At 42.2% G+C, this 20904-nt stretch overlaps 1 protein-coding gene across 1 annotated transcript in view; it reads left to right on the forward strand.

The window, feature by feature from the left end:
* The window catches only part of INPP5D (inositol polyphosphate-5-phosphatase D), a 77828-nt gene that overhangs the window by 44367 nt on the left and 12557 nt on the right, over positions 1-20904 (forward strand). Inside the window, 12 exon segments of the mRNA XM_056849701.1 lie at positions 5038-5144; positions 6240-6342; positions 8182-8378; positions 8927-9044; positions 10002-10098; positions 13187-13325; positions 15202-15310; positions 15729-15817; positions 16003-16084; positions 17036-17125; positions 17276-17389; positions 19548-19627. Coding sequence (XP_056705679.1) covers positions 5038-5144; positions 6240-6342; positions 8182-8378; positions 8927-9044; positions 10002-10098; positions 13187-13325; positions 15202-15310; positions 15729-15817; positions 16003-16084; positions 17036-17125; positions 17276-17389; positions 19548-19627 — 1325 coding nt within the window.

The raw sequence follows: 20904 nt of genomic DNA on the forward strand, positions 1-20904 counted from the left end.
TGTGCATCTAGGGTACATCCAGCCTATGATGTTCATCTATATATCTGGCTTCATCCTGCATAGGTCTGCTACCCAGTCCTATTTTCCACAACTGGTTCTGAGTCAAGATCTGTCCTCGATTCGTACTGCAAGTTAGCAGGAGTGGTGGGGCCAGTGAATTCAGTTTGCGTTACAGGGTTCATATTTTAAAGCGTGCTTGTTGAAGAGACCCACTTATTTTATTTCCCACATTTCCTCTTTAGCATACAACTACTTACACAAGAGCATAGCAAATTCTTTGTAGTGTTTTCATATTTGATGCTCACTGTGATTGATTGTATTTGTGTACCTATAATCTACAAGTAAAGCCAACATTGGCTAGAATGAACATATGATTTAAAAATGGCTGCCTTCAGCTTTCTACTCTGCGTCAACAATATTCACAAATGACGGTTTCCACACTGAAAGGTGTTCTAAGAGTGGCACTTGGTGAAATGCCCAGTAAATTTTCTTGTCAGCACAGCAATTTTGTCAGAGCCTGTTTGTAGTGGTACAGTGTTTGCTACCCAGCAGTCTTTCCTCAGCAGCTCAAACTATTTCATTTTTCTTTCTCTGCCTGAAATCTCCTCTTTGTTTCTTTGGCAGAGCATATATTTCCATTCCTTTCTTCATAATTTCACTTTCTCTTATCTTTTCCCTTTGTCTTATTCTCCTCTTATTCACCTATGTTCTTTGTATGCCCTTTCCAATATAATTATGACAGATTTTCCCCCCTACACATCCAGTCTAATATAGCTTCATTCCATTATCTTCCATAGGATAAGACACGTTTTTTCCTTGGAAAGGCTGTGCAATATCATTCCCTCTGTCGCAATTCTTAAAGCTTTTGTTGGGTGAGATTGCGGCTGTCCCTGGTGACTGCTGCATTCAAACTGTTAGGTCAGACAGTACAAGAAACCAACAAAGGCAAACAAATTCTTATGATGTAGGAATTCATACAACATAGCTGCACAATGGTCTGTATTTTCACACATGCAACTTTTTTCTACCATGCATTCTTATATGGGGTAAAGATGGCGGGCTTTACCAACTGACAAAATTCCCGTGTGCTTGAATACCCAACAGTCATATTTCCTACATGGTCTGTACTGTTAATCTGTGGCTGGTTACACTGAGTGGGGAAATTATGCATGCCCATTTCCAGGTGTTGGGGGTCCTCAGCAGAGAGTGCCCAGGGGCCCTCCTGCCCTTCTTTGCCCATTACCAGACCACCTGCTCATTATTGCCTTCCAGCCTTCCAATCCATGTGCCCCACCATCTGCCTATGCATCCTTCCCCTACCAGCTTGCAAACCCTGCCATTGCCTGTGCTCACAGCCACCTGTTCACACATTCCCCAACAATGCTTGGCAGCACATGCAGCCAAGAACACAGGTGCACTCAAGAGCATGGGCAGAGAAAGGCATGTAGGTAGGGGGCAGGGACGTGTGCAGGTGGGAGGTTGGCAGCAGTGGGCCCCACTAGAAGCCCTGGACTCTGGCAGCTGCCCCACCTCAGGGTTCACTGGCACCAGCCCTGAAGTTACTCCCTGAACAGCAGAGTTTCAAGCCTTCCTTTAAAGAATCGGTTGGGCCTACCAATCATTTTAATTTCCTCCTTCTCGTTACAGACTTAAAAAAAATTAAAATTAATGTTCCAAACAGAAAACCATTACCCAAACAAACAACAATAACAACACTTCCATCTCCCCCGTCATACTGTTCCTAGGGGTCCCTTGTCCCCCAGGAGCAGCATTTCCGCGGGCATTTTCAGCAGGATCCAAACCTTTGTCTTTCCTGTTTTTATCGATGATTTTCAGATTTCATCATAAAAAGGTAAAGGTCCCCTGTGCAAGCACCAGGTCATTCCTGACCCATGGGGTGACGTCACATCCCGACATTTTCTAGGCAGACTTTGTTTACGGGGTGGTTTGCCAGTGCCTTCCCCAGTCATCTTCCCCTTACCCCCAGCAAGCTGGGTACTCATTTTACTGACCTTGGAAGGATGGAAGGCTGAGTCAGCCTTGAGCTGGTTACCTGAAACCGACTTCTGTCGGGATCGAACTTAGGTCAGGAGCAGAGCTTGGACTGCAATATTGCAGCTTACCACTCTGCGCCATGGGGCTCTTCTTCACCATAAAGAATACTGTTTATATACCTTGAAAAATTTAAACTTTTGCTATTTTTGTGAAGCTGTAAAAAGAAATTTTAAAAGAGTTTTTTAAATGAACCTTTGGGGGCCTTTTTTGTAATTTTTTTCATTTCATTGAGGTGATGCACATGTTCACCGAAATGAGACAGCGTTATTTTTTTTTTAAAGCAAGATGCTCTTGAGTAAAGATAATTTACATGGCTGATTTAAATTACATTCAATGGGGCCTTGTTTTAAACTTCCATGTATCTACTTCTGCATACAAAGAAAAAGGAAGTCGTGACAAAATGGACGGATAGGTAGAGTTAATGTCTTCACACCATAGCAACAGAATGAGGCAGTGATTGGGGGTGAAGCAGCAGCAACGGCAGACTATTAGAAAACTGGACACAGTTGTATATATTGCAGCACTTCAACATACATTTAAGAACACAGCAAACTTCCTCACAATTCCCACATGATAAGGCGGTCATTTGTATTCACCCAAGCTTAGCTGAGAAAGCATTCTCTTTTCAGTTAGGTTACTAGCAATAGTTGCTGCCAGTGCAGATGGAAAAAAAATTATTTTCAGCACTGGTTTATCTTTCATCTCCCTCTCAGGAACAGGAGGTTAAATTGTGGTCGCCTTAGGAAAAAAGGGAGGACAGACTTATTTTGGGAAATCCATAGGGACTGGATGAATCCAGGCATAGTGGCAATATTTTTTCTTATTTTATCTTGCTTATATTAACCCTGCTTTCAAGCTGTAAATATCACCCAGGGTGGAAGCTCCCTTCTCGAATATACCTGCATGTTATTTCTGCTGAATGTATGCCTCCATTTCACCACACCTCTTAGTTTCATAAATCATAAATAGGTCATGTAACATGAGGAGAAGGCAGAACTGCCAAGAAAAGTGCTTACAACACTGTGATGTCCTGTTTAGTAGCCTGGCTACTCCTGAACCCTTTTGTTCTAGCCAACTATGTCTTTTCTGAAGAAAATTAATATTAAATAGGCATTCCCCTACTAAAAATACTCTAAAATGCACATCCCACAGAACCCATTTGTCAACAGCTGTTATATAAGATGCGTTGAAGGATTGAAAACGGGAGCAGAAATCCATGCAAGGACTAGCCATAATTAAACTTTCTTCCTGTAAGGAGGAGATAGTTTTAAGTGAAATGGGAAAATCTGTGTCTCTTGACTCAGAACCAGTTGTGAAAGATAAAAATGGAAGCATTTCCGAAAGTCTACTCACACAGGGAGTATGGTTGGAAGAGACCCCTCCAAAATGGTCCAGTTTTTTTTTATAAGCACATCCTCTGGATAGGTAATTCCATTTACAGGGGTTTGTGTCAGGTAGGGTTGCCAACTTCCAGGTACTAGCTGGAGATCTCCTTCTATTACCAATGATCTCCAGCCAATCGAGATCAGTTCACCTGGAGAAAATGGCCGCTTTGGTAATTGGACACTATGGCATTGAAGTCCCTCCCCTCTCCAAACCCTGCCTTCCTCAAGCTCTGCCCCCAAAACCTCCCGCTGGCGGCGGCGGGGGACCTGGCAATCCTAGTGTCAGGTTGGATTACAAGTGCCCTATTATGATCAGAGAAGCATCCTCTTGTTGCCATGTCTAAGAAGTACATTTCCTCAGACTGCTTTTAGCTAAAAAAACAAGGACAAAAAGTAGAAGCCTGAGCTAGACAAGCATGGTTTGTCCCTATGAAGAGCCAACAGATCTGCTCATTAAATTACAACATTCATTCAGCCTCAATGTTGTTTTAAGCAAGTGATTATAGAAATTCGTAGGGCTGCCATGTAGTAATGCTGTTGCAATAGTAGAGAAATACCTGTTTGAACAACTGAATGATTTCCTGGTTCATTTAAAACTTTCTCCCTACGGTGAAGGAAATGACGTGTAAACCTGGGGCCCAAACTTTTCCCCACTCCACCACAAGGACATGTCCCTTGAGCAAGCCTCAGGTTACATAATATTTTATAGTGAAGAGTGATATGAACAATATGAAGGTGGATAAACAGACTTGGTAAAAACTTGGGGCAACACCAGCAATGACAAAAAGTAGTCATCATGGCTGTCAGTTTATTTTATTCTATTAAATTAATGTTTTTTTAACTCTACCTCCTCACCTTATAATATTAGGAACAATGAGTGTCCAAATTGTCCTCCAAGCTTGTAACATACTGACAGGATACAGGAATCAATGTCTTTCAGCACATAATTCCCAAGAAATCAGCAGCTATTTATAAGTAAAACATTTGCTAATAATGTGGTCATCTAGAGGCTACCTTGCTAGAAGCCTGTCTGTGTTGTTTTATTTCTAATTGCTGGGAGTCTGGAATATGAATTGATTCCTGTGCTGAAATGCAGGAGCTCATTGACTCTCCCTTCTGCTGATTTGGGGGATATACACATCAGTGCTGTTCCTAATAACCAAGTTGACTTTTATAAATCAGGGACTCTTTCACGCCCTCATATCACAATGAGGAAAAGGTAAAGTGACATGTAGACATTTTGAGCAGTAGAAGTCAGGATTTCTTCTGATTGGGTTTCTCCCAAGTTTAATGAGCAGAAACTGTTCTAGAAACAGAGAGGCTTCAGCCAAAACAGGCTTACCCCTCCAGGCTCAGTCTTGAGTTGCTGTCAAGTTTGTTTGTTACTCTAGCTTCATTTATCATAGACCAGGAGGCTTATATATGAGAATGGGGGTTCATGCGTCGGTAAGAAATTTTGAATTTGTGAGGACCAGTATTTACGGATATCTGTTCATATAAAACTTGGTAATTTATATGAACAGATATTTGTAAACACTGGTCCTCACAAATTCAAAATTTGTGCCACCTAAACTGGTTTCCTCTCACCTCTATTTAGTTCTACAGCTCATCAAGTCTCAGAAGTTCCCTAACAAGCTGGTGATTGTCCTGGAGACAGAAAAAGAGAAAACACAGAGAAAAGAATATGTATTTGCTGACTCCAAGGTAAATTTCCCACAATGTAAACCACAATTATTCCAAGTCTGAGGTTATCACTGACTATCTCATTGTATCACAGGATACACAAAGGGCCAGTTCATGAGGCCTTTGATTTGGTTATCCTTCCAAGTTTGGTTAGAGCTTGGAGGGTTTGTGACAATATATTTCAAGATGTTACTTCCTGAAGAGAAATGTGGGCATCTTTGTGAGGCTATTTTCCAGCAGGCGGAAAGATTACCTGAGCAACTTTGCATATGCCGTGCATCTCATTTAAGCAGAGCTGCTATATGGACAAAACAGCTGGACGCACAATGCTGACATGCTAGAGATGGATGATACACTGGCATGCTAGTAGCCCCTTGCATGAGAGGTGCAGACATGCACAGTGGGCCCAGTTTTAATGAGATTCTGGACATGGGGCAAAGTCACAGAAATAAGTTCTTCTGTCCTGCCAGTGTCACATTTAAATCAGAACTATGTCTGTGCTTTTGCACAAATTTAAGGTGTTTAAAAAAAGATTTTCAACTGCTGTGTGAAAATGAAGTAGGGATATATTCAGGGCACATCTTGCAAACTCAAAAGAGTCTTGACAAAGACCACCGCAACAGCACACTGACAGTAGTGGTTCTGTTAATCTGCAACGATGGGTACAAGAAAAGTGGCAGGTTAGGTCATTCATTGTAACGGATTAAAGAAGGTAAAGGCAAGCTTCAGCTCTGGAGCTATTTAGCAAAGAATGTTTCAGCAATCTTCATTCTTGGCATCGCTGAAGTAGCTGTTTGCAGAGAAAGGACTACAGCTAATTTGTACCTAAATGTTTTCATATCTAGCCATATTTAGCCTATTCACTAGCTTCATAATAAACAGAAAACTCAAATGTTAAACAAATGGGTAAACTGACAGAAAAGGTTCTGCAACATTTGAAAGCCTCCTCCATGATATGACTGGCTTATATGGAGAGGTTCCACACCAGCATTTCAAAGTCATAGTTGCATAGCATGCCATTGTGTGGAAACTATTTTCCACCAGCCTCTGTGTAACAAGCGAAGGGATTTGCTCATTAGCATCTACGTTTCCTTTTCTTTGCTCCTCTGTTTTCAGAAGAGAGAAGGCTTCTGCCAGCTTCTGCAGCAAATGAAGAATAAGCATTCTGAACAACCAGAGCCTGACATGATCACCGTCTTCATTGGGACCTGGAACATGGGTATAACTTTCCATTATGTGCCCAAGACTTGCTGTTCCAATTTCTCCAACTTTGGACTCAATGGATTGGCTCCAGACTAAATTTGCTGTTCATGCAAGGCCCTTCAGTCAGTGGAAATTACCACACCCCTTCCTTAGTAGAAAACTTAATCTGGATCTAACCCAATACGTTTTTACAGCAAAAAAGAAAGATGAGAGACTAGGCATATCTTTGGATCGACACAACCAATTTTACTCAGTACAGTCCAAATAAATGTAAGAAAGAAAGAAAATAAACACATTGTGGGTGAGTCCTGATTCGCTGGGCTGGCTAACCTAGGCCCAGGCTGCAAGCCATAGACTAAGTGCCAAGGACAAAGAGCCCTTAAGCTCACTCCCAAAAGAATCATCAGATAGGCAGATTCATCTATGATTTTGATTCCTTTCCTGAAAATGTTTTGTGTTTTAAAAACTGTGGGGCCTAACGCACTCAGTATATACTATGTTTAAAAAAACGTGTTATCCAGGTTAGATCGCACCTCAGACCTCCCATTTCTGCTTGGAAATGCTTTGGAAGCGCCAGACATCTGTTTTCCCCCAAAATGCCTATACCATGATGTATTTCGTTATGTCGTTTGAAAACCGGCAATCCAAGGGGTGCGTTCAGTTACATATGCTATTCAGTTCTCCTCCCCTCTTTTTGCAACACCCAATGAAAAGCCTTTCTCCTCCCATACCACCTTCCCCTCCCCTCCTGTTTGCATCCACCAATCATTATTGTTACTTAATCCCCCCCCAAGTGCTTGTGGTCTTACAAAGGAACATGGGAATGTTGGAACATTAGATCAACCATTGTTATTTGTGCAGGGTCCCAATCAAACATTTCCCTCATATGGAATGTCCTTGAAGTGGATTTTGTAAACGGTTCGTGGACTTGAGGGGGAAGGAATGCAGAGGAGGGCGAGGGCTGGAAAAGTAGCGAAATTGCTGCGAGCGGCAGATGGGGGGAGGGGGAAGCAGGAGGAAGGGAGAGAGACTGAGGGATAGAGAGAGCGCCCACGCACACACACAAGTCAGGGCTCTGTTCCTCCCTTTGAGAGCGTGCCTCCCTGCTCTCAAAAAATTTTTTTTTAATGTGCTCGTCCCAACGAAAAAATGCAAGATTGTTGGACCAACGCCCGAAAAGACGGCAGCTCTGTGATTACCACCGTGCAAGGAACGGCTCATTTTGTTTTTTGGGGGGGGGAATGCCTGCATAGGTTGTGATTAGGGTTTCCCTGCCGTGCAAATGAGGCAATTCTTAATGGCGTACAACGCTCCTTCGGATCAATGATATTGTGCATGCGTGGGGGGGGAAAAGGGGCGGGGAGGCAGGGAAGCATCAGCAATGTAGACATGACGCAGTGCTCCCCCACACTCCTCCTTTCGATATGATGATATGACGATAAACAGTCTTGGGAACAGTCTTAACAGGCACTGTGCGATCGGAAATGAAGAATACGCATCCAAAACACACACACCGAACACGATGATAACATGATGTAAATTGTTGGTGCGATAAGCCTTTGTGTGACTGAGAATTCAACAGGGACAGCTTCATGTCATTCCGTTATGTAAAAGCTGTCCCACTTGCCTCTGTTAGAGGCACAGGAGCTTCCTTCAAAAAAGGAAGGTCTGTCAGGAAACCTGTCCATTAGGTTTCTATTTTTCAAGAGATGAAATGTGAACAGTTATCAGTAACTCTTGAAAACAACAAAAGTTATTTCTACACATCTAGAATTCTGTACATGCAGAAGCAGGTATCTTCAGGGTTGATGTAAAATTTGATGAGTTCATTTTGGTTTTGGATTTGCCAATCCAGGTGACGCTCCTCCTCCAAAGAAGATCACCTCCTGGTTTCTCTCCAAGGGGCAGGGGAAGACCCGAGATGACACAGCTGACTATATTCCACATGATATCTATGTAATCGGAACACAGGAAGATTCCCTGGGAGACAGAGAATGGCAAGAAATCCTAAGACAATCCTTGCAGGAGATTACCAGCATCAGCTTTAAAGTGGTAAGGAATTTTTTTTCTGCTGATGCTGAAAGCTCAAAGAAAAAACATTTCTTGAAAGAAGATGTGGATGTTTCTGAAAGATATTGTGCATACCAGCTATATTATGCACTGTCAGCGTGGGCTACTTCTTATATAAGTAGTAATTGACAATGAATAGCAATGGTCAAGGTTGCTGATGCCATCCATAATTTATAGCATTAAAATGCAGTTTCAGTATTATGGAGATAACACAATTCTTCACATGAATCAACCTGGTTCCACTTATGAGTATGTATGGTGCATAGAAGATCAGGAAACATCCTGCATACACACACACACACACACACACACATCAGTTTCCATTCCATAGTTTGTTTATGTACACAATGAAATATCAGTAGACATTTGGCGGATTCATTCCTAGAGAACATTTAAAACTAGAAGCATATTGTGGATTTAGTACAGGACTAGGACTCTACTTGTTATAGTACAGATATCATAAATCTAGGCTATATCATAGCTCAGCCACATGGAAGTACATGACAGCTGATTTCTTGTTTCCTGATCAGATAGCAATCCATACCCTCTGGAACATCAGGATTGTTGTCCTGGCCAAGCCAGAACATGAGCATCGCATAAGCCACCTCTGCATAGACAATGTGAAGACAGGAATTGCAAACAGATTGGGTAAGGTTTGGACGAAACATACCTAACAGATGATCCTATCACAATCTCCAGAGGTAACAAATACAGAGAGTCATCCTCATTGGCCACTTCACAGCTATGGAACCCTCTCTCTTTGGAGATGCATGAGAGCCCAAGCATCTTTTTAACATTGTTCTGTTTGGGCTTGTTTAGCAAGCTCATAGAACGACAGTGCAGTCCGAAGCAGAATTATACCCTTCTACATCCCTTGAACTCAATGGACTTTTATGGGTTGATTCACATGTTAACAAAGAATGCACAGGCTGGGTCTGGAGTCCTCACCTGTGTAACAGTCAAATGTGAATTGCAGGTTCTTTTCAGTTCCCACGTGATGTGTGGTGCCTGATTTGGATTGGTACCGTGGCACAAAGGGGGAAGTTGCTTCAGCCTCCTCCCTCATTTTTCTCACCTCAAAAGTTCTGAAGGGGGCATTATTTAGTGCATGGGGATACACATGTACACTGGGATATATGTGGGTTTCCCAAGAGGACCAAATAGCACCCCCTCAGGTCACAAACATATCACTGGGTGGGGGAGCTGATGGCCTTATTCCACACACGACATGGTCATGGTCCGAATGAGACACTGCTGCACCCACTGGACCTGATATGAACATGCAGCTCTTGTCTGCCAGGTGGTCCAGGGTGGCAGTACTGGCCCACCAATGAAAACAGAGGTTTTTCCATCTGCTAATAAAGCCTTAACAGGAAGGACAGATAGCAAAGGGAAATTTAGCTTTCACTTCTCCTTTCTAAGTTTCTTGAAGAAAATCTTCCATAGTACTCTGTATTACATATGTTAATTTCTCCTGTTCTGAATCTCTCTCCTCCGCATCCTCCATGCCACTTAAGAAGTGTTTTGTTCTTTATTGTCTTAGGCTGGGGGTGGATTGATTTCTTGATATCTTTGCTTTTTGTTTTGTCCCCCCCCCCAAATCAGGCAATAAAGGAGCTGTGGGGGTGTCATTCATGTTTAATGGAACCTCATTTGGTTTTGTGAACAGCCATCTGACTTCAGGAAGTGAAAAGAAACACAGGTAAGAATAATTATTGCCTTTCTGAGGACCATGAGGCAGAGTTGTCTTGTGGCTGATAAGAGCCTCTTTATCAGTACCTCTCCAAGTCGGATGACTGATCTTGGCCTTTCTAGAGGGTTGCCAACCTCCAGGTGGTGACTGGAGATCTCCTGCTGTTACAACTGATCTTCAGGCGACTGAGATCAGTTCACCTGGAGAAAATGGCTGCTTTGGAAGGTGGACTCTATGGCATTATATCCCACTGAAGTCCCTCCCCTCCCCAAACCCCACCCTCATCAGGTTCCACCCCCCAAAATCTCCAGGTATTTCCCAATCTGGAGTTGACAACCCTACTTGGGAAGTGGGCAGGTAACATGGGCAGGAAGGTATGCTCAGAGAGTAGGTATAATTCTTTTATCTTCCTCAAAGAAGAATAGGTTCAACTAGCTACCAAGGATTTTTCTTTCTTTCTTTACTCTTTCTTTCTGCCGTAGAGAATGATGATTTTTATATCTACAAGAATGGGAGTGCTGTGTGCAGGAGACATTGGATGCATGGTGGGACCCAGATAAGTGCTATCTAGGCATCAGGAAATGGAAGCTAAGCTGAACTGCATTCTTAGGAAGTCTCTGTGGAATATGGAGCACATGGAACATATTCAAAAAGCTACTCATGTGCCAGTGGGCAGGGGTTCTTTATCCTGGCCCAGCAGGATTTGATGCAAGGTTGTAGTCTACTCTACGATGTAAGCAAAGATATCAAAGCTTGGCCTGGGTGCACAGGGACCTTAAACTTGCCTTAAGAGGCAGGTCAAGAGAGGAATACTAGACCTGGTACACAGCATCTTTCCACTAGTATCTGCAGCCTCTCACACACTCACACATCTTGTTTTGGCAGCTACCATTATAAAATCTCTTAATTTAAAAAACAGAATAGGTAAAAAAAAGTTTTGTTGTTGCCATCGTTCATTTACTAACATTCCAGGAGAACTATGGTAGAGGGGCTTTAATTATTTGTTGTATTGTTTGTTTTGTTATTTTTTAGATATATAATCTTCTGTATGGTGTGGTCTTCAGAAATGAAAATCACATACAGATGTAAAATCAGAGGAAATGAGAGTTGTGCAAAATTACAGTTCTTTTCCTTTCCCCCATATATCCCAATTTAGCTTCCTGCAGCAGTTAAAAATTCCCATGGCAACACAATGCTGCAGGGTCTTTCTTCTGTCCCCCCATGCATCCTCATTGCTTTCAGGGTGGTCCCTACTGGGCACTATGCTGTTCTTTTATATTGCATGTGTGCCTGTTTTCCACACAGACATAATTTAATGCAGTATCTCTAAGGGCAGATAACATTCCTGATTACTTCTCCCTTTGCCATCGTATGGAACATCATCATGTTTTCCAATCAGAATATACAAGCAAATCAATATGTGTGCATGCACTCACACATATATACCTGTGCAGTATAATTTTGGTTGCCACTTTTGACCCACTCAAGCAAAGATTGAGGGCAGTCTTGCTGTTTCAAGAACCTTGGATTGTGTAGACATGATAACTTTTCAGATACTTTGAAACAATATTACAGACCTGCCATAGATCAAGAAACAAACATTCATTGTGTGTGTGTGTGCGCGCGCGCGCGCGCGTGTGAGCAAGTGAGCAAGAGAGAGTACATGCACACTCATGCTGCTATGGGCTTACGTCTAATTGGTTTTGCAAGTTTTGTACAAATGTAAGCTGTATTATGGGTACATATGGGAAACAAAAATAGGGTTGCTTCCTAGTTTTTCTAGACAAAACTTGATGTTTTTCTTTGCTTTGGCTTCCAAACTGGAGTACCTTTTGGGGAGGGGGGAGCATCCACACATCATCATCCTGTAATAGTACTCCATTCATCTTTCCCCATTCTCAGCATGCTCTTTCCCAAACCTCCTTGTCTGCAATCATTTTGGGAGGAGCACAGCCCATAAATGGTACTCACTCTCTGGACACGAAGGTCTGACCTGCATTGGCACCATTTATACTTTATGTGGCCATTTTCTCCAGTGTGCCACTGGAGGAGTATTTAACCCCTATAGCACTATAACACTATAATGCTTTAGTGATTACCATTTTAAAAGCCCCCCAAAAGCCCTCTGATCACACAGTGGGAGGGAAATGGTAATTAGCAGGGAAAATGGTAATTAAAGGAGCAGAAACTCTGTTGTAGAAGCTCTGATGCCAATGTACATGCCTCTGCATCCTCGCCATGTGGATTCAGCCTGGCTCCTAGCTACACAATAAGCACCTCTGTTGTTGATTATGTACAGGTGTTGTGGGCACCTGTTATATAGTACTCATGGTGAATATCACATGGGTACATGTCAACAGCAGTTTTTAAGTTTATTGATATGTGTGTGTGTGTGTGTGTGTGTGTGTATCATACAGTGAAGGCAGTGTATATACTTGTTGAAATATTCAGGTAGTCATTTAAAAGATTTTTTAAAATAGCACAAGGCTTCTTTCTCTTCCAGTCATTTAAAAAATGTGTTTAATTTTTTCTGTATACATTCTTGTTTAGCAATGTGTGCCTTCTTCTTCTTGCAGACCAGTTATTTTCTTTTAATTTCCTAAAGCTTGAAACCAAATAGACCAGAAGCTGCCTGCCATCTGGTCTAGTCACCATTTCATCAGGCCGTTGATTTGTATAGGGTAAAGTCAGGGAAGCAGAGTTGTCCTTCAGGATTAAGGAAAAGGAAAACAGAGTGAGCCAGGGCCATTTTGTCCCGCAGCCAATCTTGTACTTTTCTCATTTACATACAGATCCCAAGCTGCCAGTGTTGGATGAAGTAGAGCTAAGGAATGTCACTGCAGAAATCATCAGAGGTCTAGCCATCACCTTTGTGAGGCTAGGGATGCAGCTAGATCCAAGGCTGGGAAGGATCATGCCTGATCCTTCCCTGATCATGAATCATGACCTGAATTATGACTCATCACTTGATTCTCTCCACCCTGCCACACACATATGCTGTCTCTAGGTACCTGTTTTTGCTGCTGCTGCTGCTGCTACTATTTGGTGAGATACTGCAATAAAACGGCATATTGAACATCTTTCTTTTTGTTATTAGGCGAAACCAGAACTACACAAGTATTCTGCGCTTTCTGCAAGTGGGTGATAAGAAGCTGAGTCCATTTAACATCACTCATCGCTTTACTCATCTCTTCTGGATGGGAGACCTCAACTACCGCTTAGAGTTGCCTCCAGTGGTTAGAGGACCTCTTTTGCTTCCCTAATAAGCAATAATAGTGTTCATACAGAGCTTTTTTTAATGTTCAGAGTGCTTCACATACATTGTCTTGGTAATCCATACAACAACCTGTAAGTCATTCCAGTATCATTAGCCGCTGTGTGGCAAACGTAAGGATGGAGGCCATGAGGCTACTGACATCTTGGTGAGTTCATGGCTGAGGTAAGATCTGAACCAGGACCATTCTGAATTACAGCTTTCTTTGCCAAATCTCATAAAGAAAGTGTAGAAATGAGATGGAATAACCCAAAGTGACAATGAAAGCTGGATGGAGGACTTGAGAACAACAAGCCTTGAACAAAATATCCCCCATAGGGACTTCAATGCCATAGAGTCCAATTGCCAAAGCTGCCATTTTCTCCAGGTGAACTGGTCTCTATTGGCTGGAGATCAGTTGTAATAGCAGGAGATCTCCAGCTATTACCTGGAGTTGGCAGCCCTAGTGTCGGCCTAGTATCAGGGAAACCCAGGTTCAAATCCTAACTTAGCCATGCAACTCATTGGGTGACCTTAAGCCGGTCACTCTCTTTCTGTCAACCTAGCCAAGTTCATAGGGTTGTTGTTGCGAGGGTAAAATGGAGGGAGAACAAAGTTGTAAGAGGCTTTGGTCCCTATTGGGGAGAAAAGCTCAGTATTACTAAATAAACAGCATACTGTTCTTTCCTAGCCATGGGCCTAGCCATTCCCAAAGCAACAGAGCTTTTATTATTGGTGCTATACTAGCTCTGATCCAGCAGTTGCACATGATCCTTCACTCACATAATACCTTAAGGGTGGGAGTTTGAGGTGCAGCCCTGCTCCAGCAAAAACAGTTCTCCTCAAAATGTTTTTTTAAAATATTTTTATTCATTTTTAAAAGGGGTACATAAAGGGAGAAGGGAAGTGTGCTGTCATTCAAAGAAGCAAAGACCCATACAGCCTTCCACCCTGTAATTAAAATAAAGAAGTAGTAAGAAGTGTTTGCGCCCTGACCTGGATGGCCCAGCCTAGCCTGATCTCGTCAGATCTCAGAAGCTAAGCGGGGTCAGCCCTGGTTAGTATTTGGATGGGAGACCACCAAGGAATACCAGGGTTGCTGTGTAGAGGAAGGCACTGGCAAACCACCTCTGTTAGTCTCTTGCCATGAAAACCCCAAAAGGGGTCGCCATAAGTCGGCTGCGACTTGACGGCACTTTACACACATAAGAAGTGTTTGCAGACTAGAAGGGCATTTCTGTGGGAGACAAACTTGCATTTTCTCTGCCTCACTGATAGAGACATAGCTATGGTTGCTGCTGCTGAAATCGAAGCAAGCAAGTATAGAGAAACCTAAAAGAAAGTAATGTTCTTGGGAGCAGTTTTGAAAGGAGGTTGAGGTTGATTAAGGATTTCTGGAACTGGAAACCCAAAAGGAAATGGATGGAGAGCACTGGGAACTGACGAAGGTGTAAAATACAACAAAAGAACAGTGGAATTAGTGCAAAAACACTTGTGTGTGTTCCTTAGAAAGAAAGAAGGGGAAAAACTTTTTAATGGGTGGATCCTGTGCAGACTTACTCCAGGATAAGCCCATTGATTCCAGTGGGCCTAGACTATTATGACTCTGCATAGGAATGCTCTGCAAAAGACCTCCTAAAGATAGTTCTTCACCTGGTATGGTGGGTTCTGTATTTTGCTATGATACCGCTAAGGTCGTATTCCAGTGTAATAACTCTTACATGTTTGTAACAGAAGAAGTGAGAAGTGCTTGGAGCTAAGAACAGGTTTTAATGTCAACAAATGTTAGACTGCTGTTTACTAATGGGTGAGGAAAAAAGAGTGGGACATCTAACATTAAGATATTTTCCAATTCTCAGGAAGCCGAGAATATCATCCAGAAGATCAAACAACAGCAGTACCCCGAGTTGCTGAGTTGTGACCAACTCCTCATGGAGAGGAGGGATCAAAAGGTGTTTCTGCAGTTTGGTAAGATTATTAATTTTGCTTGTAACTCTGCAGTCATTCACTTCTATTCCTTTTCCATTCCTTTCTGTGGCCATTAAAAAACTCTCTTGAAAAGGAGTGATCACTGATGGTTGATGCATATGTTACGGTTGCCTTAAATTGCTCTTGAAAGCCGCTGTCTCAGTGTGGTAAACCATTTGTGTGTGTGGCAACTCACCACATGGCTATGAAGGTTTTTTAGTGTTGTGGCAGGCTGCAGTGGCATAAAGGAGATTGCTCAGTCGATATGGTAAGAGTACATGTTGACAATTAAAAATACAGTAGTGCCTACAATGTGGAGCAGTTTAGAGCATGCTGACTGTTCACTGAATACTATCAGCTCTAGATTTTAGGCCATCAAGGATTTAAAAAAAAATAACAAGTCATCTCTCTGTTTCAGAGGAAGAAGAAATAACTTTTGCTCCAACCTATCGCTTTGAAAGGAACACCCGGGAGAATTATGTCTACACCAAGCAGAAAGCAACAGGAGTATGACATATTTTCTGACCTATTGTGATGTTTCAAATGGTTTCTCTTGCCAGGACTGCTTCTTTGTAGAGATAATACAACAGGGAAAATATAATTGGGAGCAACCTGGTGACTTTCTTAGCAACAGAGATCTTCCTTCTAATAGAGTGATGCATTCCTGATATTGAGCCTCTTTTTGTTTGCAGATGAAATACAATTTGCCATCCTGGTGTGACCGAGTGCTCTGGAAATCATATCCCCTGGTGCATGTGGTGTGTCAGTCTTATGGTGGGTAGATAACAGATTGAAAATAGTGGTGAAAGAGGTTTAAACGGAAATCAAGCAGAACAGAATCTGTAAAACCTCCTTTCACTGCCAAGTTCTCAATAGCGGATACATAAACCATTACATTTGTAGCAGGATGGTCCAAAAGGTCTAGACAATATTTTGATTCCCAGCAGTGCCTAACTGATAAAAAGAGAGTGCTGGGCCTTCAAACAGAATACTCAGCAGCATTCTTCAGTTAGTAATTAGGGGTGTAGCCCAGTGGCAGAGCATGTGCTTTGCAGGTCTACAATTCCAGGTTCACGCTCCATACTTTCCAAGTAAAAGTAGCCCAACTGGCTTACAAAGGAACCTGCCTGACACCCTGGACAGCTAATGCCGATCAGAGTAGAAAGTAATGGGCAAGGAAGACCAATGGGCTGATTGCACATAAGGCAGCTTCCTGTGTTTCATATTTCAAAGGCTGAACCTAACATTCAAAATGTCCTTGCTATGATCAAGCCCATATTCAGGGGACACTGTTAGAGAACATCTGCTTCTAAGCTAGAAGAGCCTGAGTATCCATGGCAGTTATTTGTGCAGATATCCCATCTCCCCTGAATCAAAAGCATGTAGCATTGGAGGACTGTTATTCAACAAACAGTGCAAATCTAAAGCCCTTTGGTTCTCGTAGGTTATCTGGGCTGTGTAACCGTGGTTACACAGTCCGGATAACCTACGAAAACCAATGAACTCTGACCGTGAAAGCCTTCGACAATATTCTAAAGCCCTTGTCTCTTCTTTCTGTGTGCAATTATTTGGATTGTGGCTTTTCAATCCATCCAGTTCTCAGTGTCCCTTGACAAAACTCCCTTGGGCCTTGTGTTTTGATATTAGGACAGACCATTACATTGCTTTTGTGGGGTCAAGAACAGAGCTCCTTAGAACTGATGACTTTTCCTCTCTGGTTGGCAGGATGCACCAGTGACATCATGACAAGTGACCACAGTCCTGTCTTTGCCACTTTTGAAGTTGCAGTCACTTCTCAATTTGTCTCAAAGAATGGTTAGTAAATACTGCAACATTGTGTGGCTTTACTTCATACTTATAAAGGGATATGTGGGGTGTACACTGAAAGAAGAATCTAGTTTATTGACAAATCTTTCTGTAAATGAATTGTCTTTTTATCTGAACAAGTGTCTTCTCCTCTTCTAGAAGCCAAGTACACAGATTCCCTTGGACAGATTGAATTCATGCGCTGCAGTGCCACTCTTAAGACAAAGTCGCAAACAAAATTCTTCATTGAGTTCTACTCCAGCTGCCTAGAAAGTACTGTTTCTCCCCTTGTTTTGTTCTTTGTTGTATAGAAGGCCATAATATTGGTTAGGTTATTTAGGAGAATGACCTATTTAGTGGAAGGACGTATTATGTCTCTATTTTTTCAATCTCTTGTTTGTGGTGTACACTTGACATTTGACAGAAAGCCCTTCTAAATTTACAAGTACTTTACTGAATGGTTTTTCAATGTCAGATCCAAGGATTCAGGTGTTATTCAAATAAATACTGTGTTAAAATCAGGATTCCTTCACTTATCATGATCTTTAAGGAATGTTTGAAGCGTACATCTATAATATTTGGAAGTAATAAAAATGTATCTGTACACATGTGTAGGCAGGCAAATCAGGCAAGGAGCTAAGAGTTGCCACAGGCCTTGCTACTCTGGGAGGCTGTGGACAATTCTCTATCTCTCTACCACCCAGAATTATTGTGAGGCTAAAAACAGAGGCTGCCTTGCATAATCCCCTGGTTTCTTAGAAGAAAATTAGGGTACAGGTGTGATAAATACATTTTAAAAGGTTGTGGTTAGATATTTGATCATAGGTATGCACATACCAGGCTCCGCAATGACACAAAGGCTTAAAGATAATGCTCCCATAGATGAGTCACCTCCAGCTCTGCCCCCGCCTTTGTACAGCATAATGGCAAGACACAGTGTCTGGTTAGATAAGCTATATGCAGCTGGCAGAGAGTTACAATGCAGTCTTAAACCATGTTACACCCTTTTAAGCCTATTGCCTTCAATGGATTTAGAAGAGTGTAATTCAGTTTAGGATTGCACTGTTAATCTGTTCTCTGTATTTGTGACATCCTAGGTAAGCCCTTAACACCACACCTTATATCGTTGTGTTGGCACAGACTATTTTATGTTATGGCAGCTCATGTCCAGTTCCCACAAAGATTTTATAGATGGCCATGTCTCTTTTGTTTGTCTCCAAAATGCTTAAATCATGATTTTGCACAACGTACTTCCATCCCAATCAACAAAGTTTGTAGCTGCCTAGAAAATCAGTTAATTATTCTCATGAAAAACATACTCCCCATTTGCCATGGCCACAAAACTCAGATGGGGGGAAAATAGCCACGTACTCACCGGGTCAGCCCATAATTTCTTTTTATTTCTTTGGGCTGAACATCTTAAAATCTTGAGTACTGCAGGTTAATTGAATTGTGAACTGGAGCCAATCAAACTAGTCAAGGTCTTGGAAGACCAAGAATCAATACCACTGGAAGGATCTGGTCATTGTCTTAGGACAGTTCTGGAAACAAGACTGTATATTGGTGCTGTAAATACTATTACTGAATTTCTGAGTTTGAGATGTGTTTATGTCATGAGAGATGATGTGCTCAAAAGGTGCTGATTATGCAGTCCCCTATCACAAGGCCAGACCTGAAAGAGAAGTAGTATGCTTCCACTGTACTCTTCCCATTATTTTCATGCCACAGAGCTTGATTAACCCAGCTCCATGAAAAAATACTTTGACTATATATAGATTTGCATACATTTCTATGGAAACCATGTGTTAGAATCTTAAATTAGAATTTCAGAAAATGTGCTATCTTGAGTGGCGTAGGAAGAGCTGTCATGTTCTTATCCCATAGTCCATGCATGCACAGCACTTCCTAATGCCTTTCTGAGTTGGAATGAAATAATGAAATAAGGCCCAGAAAGGCCATTTGCAAATGTACTAAGCCAGCGTGGTATAGTGGTTAAGGGCAGTGGACTCTAATCTGGAGAACCAGGTTTCATTCCCCACTCCTCATGAGCAGCGGACTCTAATCTGGTGAACCAGGTTGGTTTCCCCAGTCCTACACATGAAGCCAGCTGGGTGACCTTGGGCTAGTCACAGCTCTCTCAGAACTCTCTCAGCCCCACCTACTTCAGCCGGTGTCTGTTGTGGGGAAGGGAAGGGAAGACAATTGTAAGCTGCTTTGAGACTCCTTAAAAGTAGCGAAAAGTGGGGTATAAAAATCAAGTCGTCTTCTTTCTCTTCTTCCTGGGTCAAATCTTTTAAATTCTCAGGTGCTTTCCATTCCTTTGTCTGAAACAAGGAATAATTAGCAGCCTTCCTTGACTGCCAGGTTTTTTGTTTGTTTAATTTGTACAATTTCAGCTGGCCATTTATTTTCTTTTTTAACACTCTTGCAGGCTTCGTGAAGAGCCAGGAGGGAGAAAATGAGGAAGGAAATGAAGGGGAACTGGTGGTAAAGTTTGTAGGCCTTCCTAAGGTAGATAAGAGCATTTTTTGTACTTATTTTAACAAAATTCTATGTGTAGCTTTGCTGTTCAGCAAATCTGTATTTGTTTATTTTTTATTTCTTCTTTTAAAATTACAGTGATATAGAATGCAAGTTTGTACATCTGGAATTACAAATCTAAAAGAAGAGAAAAGCAATAAAAAAAACCAGTCTGTAAATTTAGTGTAGATTTCCAAAACTGTATATAAAAACAAATTTAGGGCTTATCCATAAGATTGGGGTAAGCATACCACTAACCAAAATTAATTTTAATTTGCACGATCCATACAGTAGTTAGCATACCCCCAACCAAAATTAATTTTAATTTGCATGATCCATACAGTAGTTAGCATAACCCCAACCAAAATTAGTTTTAATTTGCACTATCCATACAGTAGTCTCTGTTACTGTGATATCCTGTCCCCAGGAGGCAGAATATAGATAGGGGCAACTACTTCCTGCACAGCTTTGCCAATGTCAATTTCAGTTCACTGCTATTGAACTGCAGGGAAGCGAAATCGACAAGATTCTTCTTTTACATTGGAGGGAGACACCACAGCAACAGAGAAGTGGGTACATAAAACTTTAAAAATCTATCCATAAAAAATGTAGCTTTGCTGGGTGTTCACAACTTTTAAAGTTTAAGCTGCTAGACAAACATGCTCCCCCTGCTTGAGTGCTAAAGCAGGAAAGTACTCCGTCCCTAAAGAATGGCATGGGTAGTATTGAAGTAAAGGCTTTGGGAAAATGCACAAGAATCATACAAGCATATGGAGGAGGAATGCAATGGCCACCTCTAGACTGGACTGCTGTAACTCGCTCTACACAGGGCTACCCTTGAGGCTGCTCCAGAAACTCCAGCTGGTCCAGAATGCAGCAACGCAGATCCTTAAGGGGACTCCATTACATACAACCTGTGCTCCGCCAGATGCACTGGCTCCAGATTGAGTACTGGATCAGGATCAAGGTTCTGACCTTTAAAGCTCTAAATGGTCTAGGACCAGCGTACCTGCAGGACTGCCTCTCCTGGTATTCCTCTCAGAGAGCACTGCGCTCGTTGGAGAACCCGCTGGTCGTCCCTGGCCCTAGAACCATCCAGCTGTCCTCAACCAGAGCCAGGGCTTTTTCGGCTCTGGCCCAGCCTGGTAGAACTCTCTGTTGAATGAAACCTCTTCCCTGTGGGACTTAGCCCAATTCCACAGGGCATGCAAGACAGAGATGTTCTGCAAGGCAAATGGTTGAGGGCAGCAACAGGTATGTGGACATCT

This window comes from Euleptes europaea, chromosome 5 (assembly GCF_029931775.1).
Source record: "Euleptes europaea isolate rEulEur1 chromosome 5, rEulEur1.hap1, whole genome shotgun sequence".
In the NCBI taxonomy this organism is placed as follows: domain Eukaryota; kingdom Metazoa; phylum Chordata; class Lepidosauria; order Squamata; family Sphaerodactylidae; genus Euleptes; species Euleptes europaea.